The sequence below is a fragment of the Triplophysa rosa genome, linkage group LG5 (genome assembly GCF_024868665.1).
Source record: "Triplophysa rosa linkage group LG5, Trosa_1v2, whole genome shotgun sequence".
In the NCBI taxonomy this organism is placed as follows: Eukaryota; Metazoa; Chordata; class Actinopteri; order Cypriniformes; family Nemacheilidae; genus Triplophysa; species Triplophysa rosa.
This window is the reverse complement of record NC_079894.1, coordinates 25,764,507-25,780,241: the sequence shown is the minus strand read 5'-3', so window position 1 is coordinate 25,780,241 and position 15,735 is coordinate 25,764,507. Positions and strand designations below refer to the sequence as shown.

Here is a 15,735-nt window from a genome sequence, read left to right as displayed (position 1 = left end):
CGCAGGAACATTGCTCGAGGATTATTCGGGTCGAGGCCCACTACCGCCAAAGGGCCGCTGGTGGGCCCACTCATGCCACGTGGTGGCGGCGACGACCCGGCTCAGGGCCGCCGTGCTCTGCCGTCGCCTCGTTCCCCGGTCATTTTCACTGAGGAGAGCCTTCGTCCCCCTCCCGCCGTTGCGGATGCCATTTCCTTCGGCCTCGACGAGGAAGACGACGACTCTATGTCCATCTTGGCCTCGGTGAAGGACTGGGCGGAGAGCACCCCAGACCTCTAGGACGAGTTCGTGAGGGTGCTGGAAAAGGCCGTTAAGGAGCTTGACCTTAGCTGGAGCGCCCCGGAGGAGCCAGCTAAAAGTAAGCTCGATTCCTGGTACTTTCAAGCGGGCTGCCACCAGGCTGCACCGAAGAGGAGTACTCCTTTTTTCCCTGCACGAGCACGTGGTTAAGTCGTGGACAGCCCCTCAATCGGCGCGAGTCCACGCTGCCACACAGGCTATGTTCACCCACGTGGACGGGACGGAGGCCCACGGTTATACCCGCATGCCGCCTGTGGAGGAGACCCTCGCTATACATCTGTGCCCCTCCTCCTCTTCGCTGAGCGCGGGACAAGGTATGCCGTCGAAGCCGTGCAGGTTTACCGCCTACCTCGCCGACAAGGCGTACACCTCCGCCGGGGAGGCAGCCTCCGCGCTGCACTCGATGGCGGTTCTACAGGTCTTTCAGGCGAAGATTCTGCAGGCGCTGGATGAGGGCACCTTGGATGCGGACGCCGTGAAGGACCTGAGGGCAGCGACGGACTTCGCGCTGATGGCGACGAAGCGCACCGCACAGGATATCGGCAGGTCGATGGGCTTCATGGTCGTCCTTCACCGCCATTTGTGGCTGACGCTGGCGGACCTCAAGGACGCAGACCGGAAGTCGCTGCTCAACGCTCCCATTACTCCCTCTGGTCTCTTCGGGGATGTTGTGGAGTCGGTGTCGGAATGCTTCGCGGAGGCGCAGAGGCGCACAAAAGCCATGAGCCACGTGCTTCCTCGCCGTTCGTTGTAGCCGGCGCCGAGAGCAAGATCCTCGTCTGCTTCGCGCTCTTCCTACAGGCCGGCTAAGCAGCCCGCTGCCGCGGCTTCGGCTCCCCGAGACTCAGTGGAGATGCGCGCCCGCCTCTCTCAGGAGCGCTTGGAGTCCATCTCCACCACACTGCACGCCTTCAGCCTGGACCGGTCCATTCCGCTGAGGGTATTTCAGAGACTTCTGGGACTGATGGCGTCAGCATCACCAGTCTGCCACCTGGGTCTTTTGCACATGCGTCCTCTTCAGCTGTGGCTAAAGACTCAAGTTCCGCGGAGAGCATGGTCCTCGGGTCGTGCGCGCGTGAGGATAACTCACAGATGCCTCAGCGCTTTGGAACCGTGGTGTGGCTGGAGCATGTTCAGCCAGGGCGTTCCCCTGGGGCTTGTGACAACACGCACGGTGGTAACGACGGATGCGTCTTCCTCGGGCTGGGGTGCAGTGTGCGAAGGCAGGTCGGCGTCGGGTCTGTGGTCGCCGTCTTGGCACATAAATCGGCTGGAGCTGATGGCAGTGTTCTTAGCTCTGCAGACTTTTCGGCCTCAGCTGATGCAGCGTCATGTATTGATTCGCACCGACAACACGTCCGTGGTTTCGTACATCAATCGCCAAGGAGGGGTCCACTCCAGAGCCCTTTTCGAGCTGGCTGCGAGGCTGCTGCTGTGGGCAGACCAGCACCTGCTTTCCATCAGGGCAGCGCATATCCCCGGTCATTTGAACTGCGGAGCGGATATGCTCTCGAGGGGAGGTCTTTCCCAAGGGGAATGGAAACTTCACCCCAACTCAGTACGGATGATCTGGGATCGCTTCGGGAAGGCGGAGGTGGATCTGTTCGCAACGAGCAAGAATGCACACTGTCCGCTGTTCTTCTCGCTGCCGCGCTCCCCCAGGGAGACGGGCTGGCCGGACGCCCGGCTTTACGCTTTTACTCCGGTGAAGATTCTGCCCCTTGTGCTGGGCAAGATCAGAGAGGAGAGAGCGTCGGTGATCCTCGTTGCTCCGTTTTGGCCGAATCAGCCGTGGTTCCCGGACCTGAGAGAGTTACTGGTGTCCTCTCTGTGGCGGATTCCCCTCAGGGGCGACCTGTTATCTCAGGCGAACGGCTCGATTTGGCACCCCAACCCGGATTTGTAGAGCCTCCATGCCTGGCCACTTCAGGGGTCTTAGAACCCCTCCCTCAGAGAGTGCTTGACACTATTGCGGAGTCTCGGGTGCCTTCCACTAGACGCTTATATGCTCTGAAACGGGATGTATTTAAGAAGTGGTGTATTGAGTGCGGTATAGACCCGGTGTCATGTCCCGTGTCTGATGTGTTACGCTTTCTACAATACAGGATGGATAATGGTGGCCTCCCGTCCACGCTGAAGGTTTATGTGGCTGCTATCGCCTTGTTTCGTTCCCCGGTTGACGGGCAATGGATCGGTAGGCATGCATTGGTGGTCAGATTTTTAAGAGAGTTTCCCTCGTGATCTCCTTCAGTACCTCCGTGGGATTTGTCTCTGGTGCTGAGGGCTCTCTCTCTGCCCCCGTTCGAGCCGTTGGAAGCTGTTTCTATTAGGGAGCTCTCTCTTAAAGCCGTTCTCTTTCTCGCTCTTGCTTCGGCAAAACGCATTGGGGATTTATGTGCGCTTTCTATCGGCGCGGATTTCATTCGTTTTGGGGCCGGCGACTGCAGCGTCACTCTACGGTCGAAGGCGGGTTATGTGCCTAAGTTCCTGTCTACCCCGTTCAGAGGGCAGGTTATTTCGTTGCCCGCTTTGTCTTCCGAGTCGTCTGCCTCGTGTGATGCTGATGCTCAGAGGGCTGTGTGTCCGGTTAGGGCTTTGAGGGCTTACATTGATCATACGGCCGGGTTTCGGCTGTCTGATCAGCTCTTCGTGTGCTACGGTGGGGGGACTAAAGGTCGGGCTGTCTCTAAACAGAGGCTCTCTCACTGGGTGGTGGACGCTATCAACCTGGCGTATGAGAGTCAAAGGCAGGACTGCCCTTTCAGCGTCAGGGCTCACTCAACTAGGGCTGTTGCCTCTTCATGGGCTTGGGCTAGAGGCGTTTCTATTAAGGACATCTGTTGTGCGGCTGGCTGGTCTTCACAGAACACCTTCGCCAGATTCTACAGGCTGGATGTATCACTCATTAGCCTCGCATGTCCTCTCGGTGAGTACAGACAGCTCAATGTTACCTAGTTGCTGATCTCCTATATTGTGCAGTTGTTACCGTGTTACTGTTAACTCTGTGCTTGATGTTACTGGACTTGCATTATATCTGCCCGGATTTCCGCGCTGACTTTTACTATTGTGGTGTCTGCCCTGTCTCAGTGCAGCCCGCTCATTTCTTTGGCTGAGATATGCAAATTTTGTAGAAGACCGTTCTTGCAGCTCATTGGTCTGTCTCAGCCAATCAGCTGCGGGCTCTTCACGGCGACTTTGCGATTGGTTCATCTGTGTGCTTAACACTGGTGAGTGTATGCGGTCGGTTACGGCTGTCTTGCTACTCTCACGGCGGGATTGTATACAGTTCCCATATGCGGAAGCTTCCACAATGTCGAGAGACCGCTCTCGATAGGGAACGTCTCCAGTTACTGTCGTAACCTCGGTTCCCTGAGAAGCGGGAACGAGACATTGCGCTAGCCGCCGTGTACGTCGCGTGTCAGCCTTGGAGGCGTTCTTTCGCAGATTCTGAGGTATTGTCGCTGTGCACTGTATTATACTGTCTGGTCGCCAGTAATTACATTCGGTTGCGAGCGCGACAATTGGCCAGTTTCACTGGCGTTATCCAATAAGACTTCAGGAGAGGTGAGAAGGGAGGAGTTCCCATATGCGGAAGCTTCCGCAATGTCTCGTTCCCGCTTCTCAGGGAACCGAGGTTACGACAGTAACCGGAGATGTTTCTCAATGAATTATGGTTAAATGCCGCCACATCCGAAAGCCAGAGGGCGCTCTTGCGCAGAAACTCTGAATATGGGAAACAGAAGAAGAACGATTGGTTCCAGGAAATGCCAATGGTCATATTCTATCGCTGTTCTTTTCAGGTATTTTCATGATAATAAAGTATATTTAGAGTGATGATGTTTGAAGAGTGTTGCTTTTTCAAATGCACATTATAAACGACTCAATCTCGTAGTGATTTTAGATCGAGCAGTACTTCCTACTGATCAAAGATCCGTAGTTCAGGGAAGAGCTGTGCATAAAACACAGAATTGATATAGACATGTATAATTAGCGTGAATCGCGATATATATCGCCCAGTTAAGCTTTGTCAATGTGAAAACTGTTTTAATATGCCAATAAAGCATTTTCTTTCATCAATAGTCAAAATTAGTCAATTTATCTGTACAAAAAATAAACAATTTACATTTATGCATTTGGCAGATGCTTTTATCCAAAGCGACTTACATTGCATTGTATTATACATTTTTTGTTTCAAACTATGTGCAACCCCCTGGGATCGAACCCATGACCTTGGCATTTCTAGTGCCATGCTCTAATCACTGAGCTACAGGAAAGACGAGGATTCTAACACGTGTAGAATAAAACACAAAACTTCTCATGTCATAATTAAAAACAATCGATTTCTGGTTTGAAATGATTTGCAAAAAGATAAATAAAAAAAATGTCATTTTTCAACACAGCCCCACCTCTGAGATTATGACCAATGAAAAAATAAGAAACGAGATTTGAGACTGGGAGGGTTTCATCTTAAACTGCCCCTAATTTCCATATTCTATCTGCTGTAGTTCTTTCTTTCCATGAGCTGTGTACTTTATTCATCATCCAGCGGACAGACGATCAACAGAGTAAACTGTTGTGGCAGGCCTTCATTTGAAAATCTCCTTTTCACCGTTATTTCTTTCTTTTGCTAGTTTCCATTTCACGAGCTGCTGGTCGAAACATTAAGCAAATTTATTTCACTACCAAACATGGAGTTGTGCAGATGACTTGATATCAATTACACGCCTTTCCATGCACGGACATGTCACAAGAAAACCTTCAAGAGATGCCAATGACAACAAAACGGCAGTTACATCACCGTGTACAAATTTAAAAACTGGCAAAACACTTCAACTGCACGGTTTCCCACATTGTTGTCATGCTAATTTACACTAGATGGCCAAATTTATTTTGACACAACATTTTTTAACATGTTTGGCCATTCTAGTCTATTTTGTGCAAACTTACTGTATCTGTGTACATTTTTCTCTCAACATTTTTTGGGGAAACCGGCACCATGTTAAGTCGGCTTTGTGCCAGTGAACACCTGCAACACGGGTAAAAACATAAACAGCATCATGTGCTTGTGTCTTAAAGGCTACAGACATACGGTATGAGGTGTCCCTTATTGCATACTACTTGTTCGTAATAATATTCAAAATTAGAATGAGTGTGTCTCAAATCATAGTATGTTAAAATAAGTACCCATAAAGTACTCAAATCTTTTGGTGAAAATTCTTCGATGTGTGTTTTTGTTAATGATCACAATGAGTGTCTTGACAACAACTAGCACTATGGTTACATTTTAGTGTATCCCAATACTTACTCTCTCGTTATGAAATAAAATGTACATGGGTAGTTGACAAATCAACTGTAAATGTGTCCAATGGTGTCACAGCAAAAATTATTTAAAAAACAACAACAACAATGAAGATAAATCTCTCGTATGCTGTTTTATATTACAAATATAAATATTAATAATATACAATATGTTATCTTTAAAGGGGTCATATGGTGTGAATATGTGTTTTTCTGTGTCTTTGGTGTATTGAGCCCATGCATGTATTAGACACATAAAATTGCAAAAATTAAAGTGTCGGAACAAAGATCTGCCTGACCCAGACCTGCCTGAAACGCCTCGTGTAACCACACTCCCACAAATCTACGTCTGTTCGTGGTATGATTTGATTAAGACCACCCAAATGTAGACGCAAGTAAAGTGGGCGTACCTGTCAGTACAATTGCTTTGGAACCTGATGTTCCAAATATGGTAAGAGGCGTTACATTTCCGCCACACGCTTGCAGTATTCGACCAATCACTATGCACTGGCTAACTGGCCAATCATAGCACACCTCGCTTTTCAGAGCGATGAGCTTTGTAAAAAATCTGCGCGTTTCAGTGAAACGGGGCAAAGAGGAGATACAAACATGCACGGTATGTGGAAAATACAGCATTTTTGAACATTAAATCGTGTATACACATTGCATTACATCTAAAACAAAAATTATATTCATTTTAGCCGTGTCATATGACCCCTTTAACTATTTGTTTTCTAAATCTAAATTTTGCCTTGTCACATCATATGAGACATGTGCGGTTTATTTGTCAACTACCCACGTGCTTTTCAATCACAAAAGGAATACATACTTTTAGTACATAAAATAAGCAAATTGGTGAATTAAGAAACCAACACAATATCTTGTGTATAAGATCACCCTGTCGGGGTTTATTTTGCAATATCGACTGACTGGATGTAAATTCTCTCTTAATCTCAAAGACTGTAAAAACGTTGTCTTAAAGGTTTGTACTTTATTGTTAAAAATCGATTATAGAGAAAATAAATAGGATTTTTAACCTCTTGTGCTAAATACCTTGTGCTATGAAGACATCTGAGTTTTGAGCTTCTAAATGGCTCAATCCACATATATTTAGGTAAGGTAAAATAAATGCTGCGTCCCAATTTGCATACTATCCGTCCTAAATAGTATCCGAAAATAGAATTAGTATGTCCCAAATCGTAGTATGTTGAAAAGAGTATTCCAAATATTCTCGGATGGTCTACTACTTCCGGTAGAAATTCGAAGTGCAGAATGATGCACACTCTAAAGTTCTTTGCACATACAGTCCGGTATTTTCGTATGCGTTATTTTGTATTTGGTGCTAGTTTGTACAGTGTCTCTGAATTGTCAAAACGCCTCTCAAAATGCTTGCTACTGATGCGAAATACTCAGAAAACCGAACCCAGTCCGAGTTTTTTATGACGACGAAAATATCGGAGGCAGTGTGTAAATGTGATTGAAACAATGTGAGGTCGTATTTATTTTTTAACGTGTGGAAATTTAGGACACAAATTTCGGACTCAATGTGCAAGGGCCTTAAAAACTAATATTACCCATAACTCACCACCGCGAGTAGGTGGAATTTTGTGATGCTCCACCGCATTATTAAAATGAAATGGTAAGTGAAAAACCCACAGGGATTTAGTAACAGAATAATCTCTCCCTACGACAATCGACAGTAAAATGACAACAAATACAAAACATTAGAAAATAGGAGCAGAGTGGGTTAACCTGCATAATGTTTATGACGCGATTGAGGAGGTGCCAAACGATTAGGTGATGTCAAATACGTCACATTCTTGGAGTGTTCAGGATTATGGGTAATGTAGTATCTCATAACAACGTCATGTTCACGCTACATCAAGAAATGCGCCTCATCGTAATTGATTAAGAGATAAATAACGAATGATTTTTTTATTGAGGTTGCGGTGGTAGGCTTAGGCAAACTATGGCATCAAAACAGTACTTTTCATGTTCTGTTTTACATTGTTTAATGCGTAAGCTAATTCGAAATAAATCAGAACTATGTCCATCATCCTCTTAAATTTAACCAACATGAAAAAATACTATTATCATTGACTATAGTAAACTGTGGTAAAATTCTATGGAATTTACTCCTTGACTTATATTTGTTATAATCTGTTTATATACAGTTGTTGCACTAGAACAGCTTTGTTTAATATGTTGCACTTAAAAAAAACACTTCTACACGTAAATTTAAAAATGGTAATTTTTGTGTGTTTTATTTTCACTTGTCAAATCGTGCGGTGCTATGATCATTTTTACAATAGTGGGCCCATATTTATGGTCTTGCCTATAGGGCCCCACAACCCCACGAGCAGGCCCTGCTTTTTCATAACAAAAACAGTACATAAGTAAGTGAATTGGGACGCAGCAAAAAATATTTTTTTACTGTAGTTTTTTAACCATAGTTTATGGGCTTACCTAATATACAGACACAAAAAACACACACACACAGAAAAATATGCACACGTTGTAAAACTGGTAACTTAATTTAGGTTGTAAAAAACAAACAAACATTAAAACAGCTTTGCTATTGGTTTGGGGAGAGAGAGAGAGAGAGAGAGAGAGAGAGAGAGAGAGAGAGAGAGAGAGAGAGAGAGAGTCTCACTACACACAGTGATGGAAGCCATTAAAGTGAGCGTCAGAGATTACAGCACAGACATTTATTCTGTTAATAAAACCAGCAGGCAGAGGAAACACCGGAGAAACTGCAGAGTTACACAAGACTTTCACAACATCAAAAGAAAAAACACCAGTAATGCACTTTAATAAACTCATCTAAAGGATTTTTAGTTATCTTAAAGTGACCCACAGGTTTGATTTAATCATAAGCAACAATATAATCATACCCCAAAAATCTGCAAAATAACCATAACAAAGTTTCAAACACAAATACTTTAAGTACATGCTGACACGTGAAAACCTCTGTATACTCTTTATGGATAAATGAGGTATTATCTCTCAGATCTTTTGCTTTTAAAGTGATGTTCCTGACATGGACAATTAACTTGAGATGATAATAATAAAAATGTGGCCACATCCAAATCCAGCTTGAATCTTCCACAAAGCTTCAAATGAGCCGTTCCTTTAGAGACAGAAGCAAAACCGCAGTGACCACACTGAAATGATGAGCCATCTCAGAAATAATTGATGTTAGAGAAGAGAAAACCACAGCAGATGCTTAGAGCAGAATTACAATAGAGAGACAGATTTATGACGAAAACACTAAAACTACTGAAATGAGCGCTGGACTAAAACCTACATCACCTACACGAGCAACACGTCTTAAAGCCATCCCAGAGGAATATGTTTTCTGTTGGGTTTCATTTGAAGTAATTTCTCATTGATTTAGTTTCATCGCAGTCTATGAGAAATAAATGAGATGATCAACATTTCCTTTGTGCTCATTTAAACAATAACAAAGTTTAACATGAATACTTTACAAAATATGTGCGTGTCATGCAATGCAACACCTCTGGGACTGCTTTAACATTTTAAAAACATTAAATCGAACTGGAGTTCTTAGCTTTTAGGTCATCTGTGTGTATAAAGATATGCAGCTGTGGGAAAAATTAAAAGACCATTTCAAATGTTCATTTAATCAGCATTTCTAGATGTATTGTGGCCATTTCAGTCCAGTGTACATTTCAACAAAATCAAACCTCAGGAGTGACAAAGTCATCCAATAGCATGTGAAAGACCAATGTGAAAGACTGACAGCATGATGAGACACATCAAAACTGTGAGAAAAATCACATAAAAAATATTGTTTGAATTCACTTTTCCTAAATACGTGTATAACATGACTGTTTTATTGCTTAAAAGTGAATCTGAACTTGTTTCCTTTGCAGTATTTGAGGTCTGAAAAAATACAGAGCATCTTTTCTATTATTTTCACCTGTTTCTCCAGTTTTTCTGCAAATAAATGCGAATAGAAACAACATTTTTATTTGATTTATGGGAGAAATATTGCTAGTAGTTCACAGGATGAAACAAAAACTATCATTTTACCTAAACACACACCTATAAATAGTCAATACAGAAAAACTGAAAATCATTTTGAAATGCTCTCTTAGTTTTTTCCGCAGCTGTATTTTTGGACTTTATTCTTTATTCTTGAACTTTTATACTCTTAGATTAGACAAGAAAGTACAGGCGGAAAGAAGAGGATCGGTTGGAATCGAAAACAGACCTCAAGCCCCAAATCAAACTTGTGTCGCTGAAGGTGCAGTTGCCCTATATGTTGGCGCAACATCAGCTCAGGTGTTAATATGTACTTCTAAAAACTGACAAAAAAAACATTGATGACTCATCTTGCACTCAGGGGCGTATCCTTATATCCATACTGCACATCCACTGAAATGCTCTAAAATAAGACTGTCCCCTATTACGCCTCACTTCAGAGTAAAAACAACAAGTTAAAGTTTCAATTAAAAACACATCAACACAAGAATAAAAACAGCACTCATATAATAACTTCACAGCGTCTTTAACTGAATAATATTTATTGCCTGCAGTTAGTTTTCCTGTCATTTCTCTGTTATTTTTTGGCTGGATAACCTTTGCTCAGTACTACTTCCACTGAAAAATAAAATCATCAAATATTAAAGGCATGTTTACGATAATGGGCAGCCAATTCTCCCCCCTCTGATGCCACATTATTAATTCATGCGGTTAAAATGACTTTCCACGGATTAATGGAGGTGCTCCGCAGCTTTTCCATCACATTTGGAGGAGAAAAGAACCAACTTAGGCTGTCAAGAGATACATTACCATCTTATAGAGTGGATCTTATCTACCTATAGGAAGACACCCCACTTGCTGAGAGAGAGAGAGAGAGAGAGGGGGGGGGGGGGTGGGTGTGACCACAAATGTATGTTTAGTGTGGACTTTTAAGGGCTGATCAAAAAAACAGGGAAAGAGTAAATATGAGATACTTACAAACAGTTAAACAGATTGTAAACTGTCATCTAGATTAATTTTGCAATTCCATTTCACATCCATCTGAATCACAACTATCCATGGATGGATTCAAGCAACAAAGCGCAATGGTTAACACAAATAAATATTACATATTACACATTCCTCAACGGAGTGCAGATGGGTGTTCAACACGATTGCCCAACATCTCGACACAGGGGTGCCTCAGGGCTCAGTGCTTGGTCCGTTGCTATTTTCTATATACATGACATCCCTAGGCTCTGTCATTCGGAAACATGGCTTTTCCTATCACTGCTATGCGGATGATACACAACTCCACTTGTCATTTCAGCCTGACAATCCGACTGTTTCTGCACGCATTTCAGCATGCCTAGCCGACATCTCGTTCTGGATGAAGGACCATAACCTGCAGCTGAACCTTGCTAAAATAGAACTGCTTGTAATCCCGGCTGACACAAAGATTCATCACAACTTCTCCATTCAACTGGGCTCATCAACCATCACATCTTCCAGAACGGCCAGAAACCTGGGAGGGGAGATCGGCGATCAGCTTAAGACTGATCAGGTTGCCAGCACCACCCGGTCCTGTAGATTCATCCTCTACAATATTAGGAAAATCAGACCTTTCCTATCAGAACATGCTACGCAAGTCCTAGTCCAGGCTCTTCTTCTGTCCAGACTGGACTACTGCAATGCGCTACTGGCTGGACTTCCAGCTTGCACAACCAAACTTCTACAGATGATCCAGAATGCAGCGGCAATAGTGGTCTTCAATGAACCGAAGAGAGTGCACGTCACTCCTCTCTTCATTAAGTTACATTGGCTCCCTATATTCGCTCAAATAAAATTAAAGACTCTGCTCTTGGCCTACAAGACCACCACTGATTTGGCACCCCCTTATCGTCACTCTCTAATGCAGACTTATATACCCGCCAGATCCCTACGCTCTGCAAATGAACGACGTCTTGTGGTGCCATCCCAAAAAGGTAAAAAATCTCTCTCACGTACCTTCTCAGATCGGTTCCACATTTATGGAATGATCTGCCTGCTGCTACAAGATCAGCAGATTCTGTAGCCATCTTTAAGAATCGTCTGAAAACACATCTCTTCCGTCAACACCAGACTGATCAGTTCTGACTTCTATCTCTTTTCTACTCTTTGAAAAAAAAACTTAGCTCTGTATACTGCGGTAGACTATATGAGACTAGTTTTCTTTTATTGCACTTACGCTATTTGTTGTCCTTATGTTGTGCCAATTGCTTCCATTGTTTCCCTCATCTGTAAGTCGCTTTGGATAAAAGCATCTGCTAAATGACTAAATGTAAAATGTAAATGTAACATGATAATGTTCATTTTCATTATTCTGATGCCAAAAATTGAACCTGACATTCACTCAGACAGAACTACACGGGGTGTCGCTATAGACCCCTTTTACTGGGCACATGCCCTAGTATAAATCGGCTGTGCCCCAGTATAAATTTCAAGTTTAAGTTTTAACAATTGTGTTTATTTGTCAGTGTAATCATTTACATTAATAATTGCGGCAAAAACGTTATCTATATGCATTAACGTAGTAACCTAATTCACGCTTGTAATAGCAATGAAGACACACATTTTAACCGGTCTGAAAACACAAACTTGTGCCGTACTTTCGTGCAGAAATATTACGATTTTATATGATATCTACCAATCTGGAAAGTTTCTAAAGATTAGATTAAATTTTGAAACGATACAATGTAATTTTTGTAATTTATTTCCAGAAAATACAGAGCATATTTTCCAAATATTAAAAAATTGCAAATATTCTAGTGCATTCTGGGAAAATTTTAAATTATGGTTAAAGGAGAAAAAGGTGGATGGTGTGAGTCTTTCTTTTATAGATGTTAAGTATGGAAACTATGAAAAAGATGGTCAAAAATGTTTTTTGATTAACAATTTACTTTTGCTAGCAAAAAATTGTATTCACAAATGTAGGTTTTTTAAATCACCCCCCTGTTTGTTGTATTTAAAAATGATTTAAGACAATACATAAAAACTCCATAAAAAGCTAGAATCCTATATTGGATCTATTTGATAAATATAATCTATTATGATTTTTTCTCTCCTTTGTATGATCTATATTTAATAATATGGTGTTTGTTTAAAGTGTTTGTTTTTATTTTTTTCTAAGTTATTTACTTTTTTATTTATTTTATTTTTGTCTGTTTATTTCTTTATTTTTATATAAAAAAGGTTGTTTTTTCTTATTCTTCTGTCCCTATGCCCCTTTAAAAATTCAAATTGTTGAATGTACATTGTATGCCATTTTACTGTGTAAATCTGTAATATTTTGTTATATTTCAATAAAATAAAAAATAAAAACTTTTGCGCAAACATCCATGTCCGCGCACGTCTGTGTGTTTCCTTGCAACAACTGCAGCATGCAGCTGCGCAGTGCGCACACAGGCGCGCAAGGGTGACAACATGCAACTTAGGTAGGCTATGATATAGGCTATGTGTTCTGTACTTTCAGAAAGGAAATTAATATTTATATTACTAGCTCTATTTTAGGACATTACATAAAAGTTGTCAGTACCTATGGCTGAGATAACTATGCACTATATAGGCAGTACGGTTTAATGCAGTACAGTTGCTTCCAAAAATGAACCATCTTTGTTTGGACTTGGCTGTTAAACCAGAAACCAGAGGTTTTTTTTAAAGATAAAATATGTTCTTTATATTAGTTGGAGCCATAAAACGACTGGTTTCTTGAAATATTGTAATTGTAAATACTTGAAAAGATGTCATTATTGATTGTTATCATTGTGTAATGAATGCAGATGCAAGAAAAATGTAAATCTCTACGTTCATTATTTCCATACAGTGCATGCAAACATGTTAATGAAGTTTATGTCAAGTATGTTGAAGATACTTAAATATTTTTAAATACATAAATGTTTACCTTCCCTTTTGTTGCACTGTAGGAATAGTGTTTTAAGCAAGGTAAATTTGTATAGTCCATTGTGTCGCAAGTGATAGAAAACGTTATGGGGGCCTGTGCCCCAGTAGAGCTTTAGGAGAGCTAGAGCTAGCAACGCCCCTGGAACTACATCTTGCCATTCATGTCTTACGGTTGCTTATTTCTGTTTTATTATTAGCTGTTTCAAAATGATAAGTATTTGTAATTATTATTAAATAAGTCTTGGTACAAATTATGACAAATCATGTCAAGGGGCGTAGGAACAATTTAAAATATGTAAAGCAAAACTATTTAAAATACACATTGTGATAGTAACATCTGAGAAAGTGGGAATGAACGTTATTAGATTACTAAAAATTAAAAATAGAAATAAAAAATAACCGTTTTAAATCATTGATGTTGACTGTCTCTGAGGGGCTTCAACAGATTATTTCATCAATAATCTGTGACGTGAAATCATCCCCAGTGACCAAAGACTCATCACACCCTACAGTATAATAACACAACCAACACAAGGACTGATGTGCGGTCGCCGAGTAAAACCTGCAGAACAAATGCACCCTGCGGTCTGACATGTTTTACTGTATATCAGTTTACATTAAAACAAAGTCCTGGCATTAAAGTGTTTATCACGCTCTCTAAAAACAAGATTAACAAATCACACCTAGAGATTTAAAGTATATGTTTATCATCAAAGAGAAAGCAGATGTATCTCAAAGAGAATTAGGCTACACAAAGTTTACAGTCAATCATCATCTTACTGTGGTTTTATCATCCATAATCTTTATAATTTTCAAACACAACAAAGTCACACTGGCATACATTAAGACGGATGAATCAAACATTTTCATAAATGTGCAGTCGGGGCAGTTTTTTTATTTGAAACTTTTAGGCAGTCTATTTCTCTGAATTACATTTAATTGTAATTTCAGTCCATCAAAAGAAAGGTTTGAGTTGCCCTGTTGCTTTTCCCATTTGTGATGTTTAACAAGTTTTATGTTTCATTTGCATTTGACTGAAAATCAATTAAACAAGCTATAAGACATTTTCAATACACGTGTTGAGTAAAATGCCTTTTTGTCTTGTTCAATCAATAAATAGAAGGTTTCCTAGACAATTAATGCGTAAATTATCGTTACATTTCTGTAGTCCAGACTTTTATCCAGAAATTGGATTGAATAATACAGAAAAACAAGACTTCACTGAGAGTTTGACAACTAGCTCCGGTCTCACCAATATGGTTTTGTTAAACACATGAGCATAAGAGAAAGTTTCCTTTTTAGTAAGATAAGGAAGATTTCGGGGTGATTTAGGGTAAAGCAGACTCTTTTTGTGAATTTTTTTCCAAATTCACCCTAATTTCTACATTAAACTTTAGTTTTTTACTAACTAGCCCAATTTTTTACTTAATGTAAACATTGTTTAAATGTAATACATTTTAAAAGTAAGTCTAACTATTTTTGCGACGCATTTGGACTGTTACAAATGGCTATTACTGTGGAGATGCGTTGCTGCGCATTCATTAGCTCACATAACAATAAGCACGATTTATTTTATTTATAAATTACACTTTCTTTACTCATCATGAACGTATCTCACTTTTTGCAATCCTCGTCAAGTCTTAAATAAAAGGGTAGCCTTTTTGCCAATGAGAGCTGTTGCATAAACGCCTTCACCTGCAATGTAGCCACACAGCAGATTACTGTAAAATTAAAGATCAAACCAAAACCCTTCACAAACCCAAAGCTGGGTGAAATAATGAAGGGGTTTAAGATGCTCACCTGCCGCCAGACACACAGGCAGCAGCACTCTGAAGATCAACCCACACACAACCTCAGAAGCCATCGCTCGAGCCGAGCTCTGTCACATCCAGATGTGGTTTAAAGAACAAACTGTAGTGTCCTGGATCCAGATGTCAAACCCCGATCTCTTCTCGATCTAGGGCAAGACGGCATCATGCGTGCGTCCTAAACTTCACCGCACACCCGTGCGTCCTGCATGTGTCCAAATGCGTACAACCTTCTTTATGCTTACTTCCAAAGGGTTAAACGTGAATTATCTAACTCATTATGACATTTAGATGTTATTTTTACGTAAAGTTTCACCCGCGCGTTTTGGGCACGCCGATGCACCGTCTGCGCCAGAGCGCGCAGGATGCGTCCGACTCCGGAACGGCGCGTATATCCAGCGGG

At 41.5% G+C, this 15,735-nt stretch overlaps 1 protein-coding gene across 1 annotated transcript in view; it reads right to left on the bottom strand.

Moving 5' to 3' along the window:
* The window catches only part of LOC130554610 (piezo-type mechanosensitive ion channel component 2), a 141,299-nt gene extending 125,879 nt beyond the window's left edge, over positions 1 to 15,420 (bottom strand). The window contains exon 1 of the mRNA XM_057334381.1: positions 15,325 to 15,420. Within this exon, the coding sequence (XP_057190364.1) occupies positions 15,325 to 15,388 (64 nt within the window). The 5' untranslated portion in view covers positions 15,389 to 15,420. The remainder of the gene's footprint in view (positions 1 to 15,324) is intronic.
* Between the last annotated feature and the right edge of the window lie 315 nt (positions 15,421 to 15,735).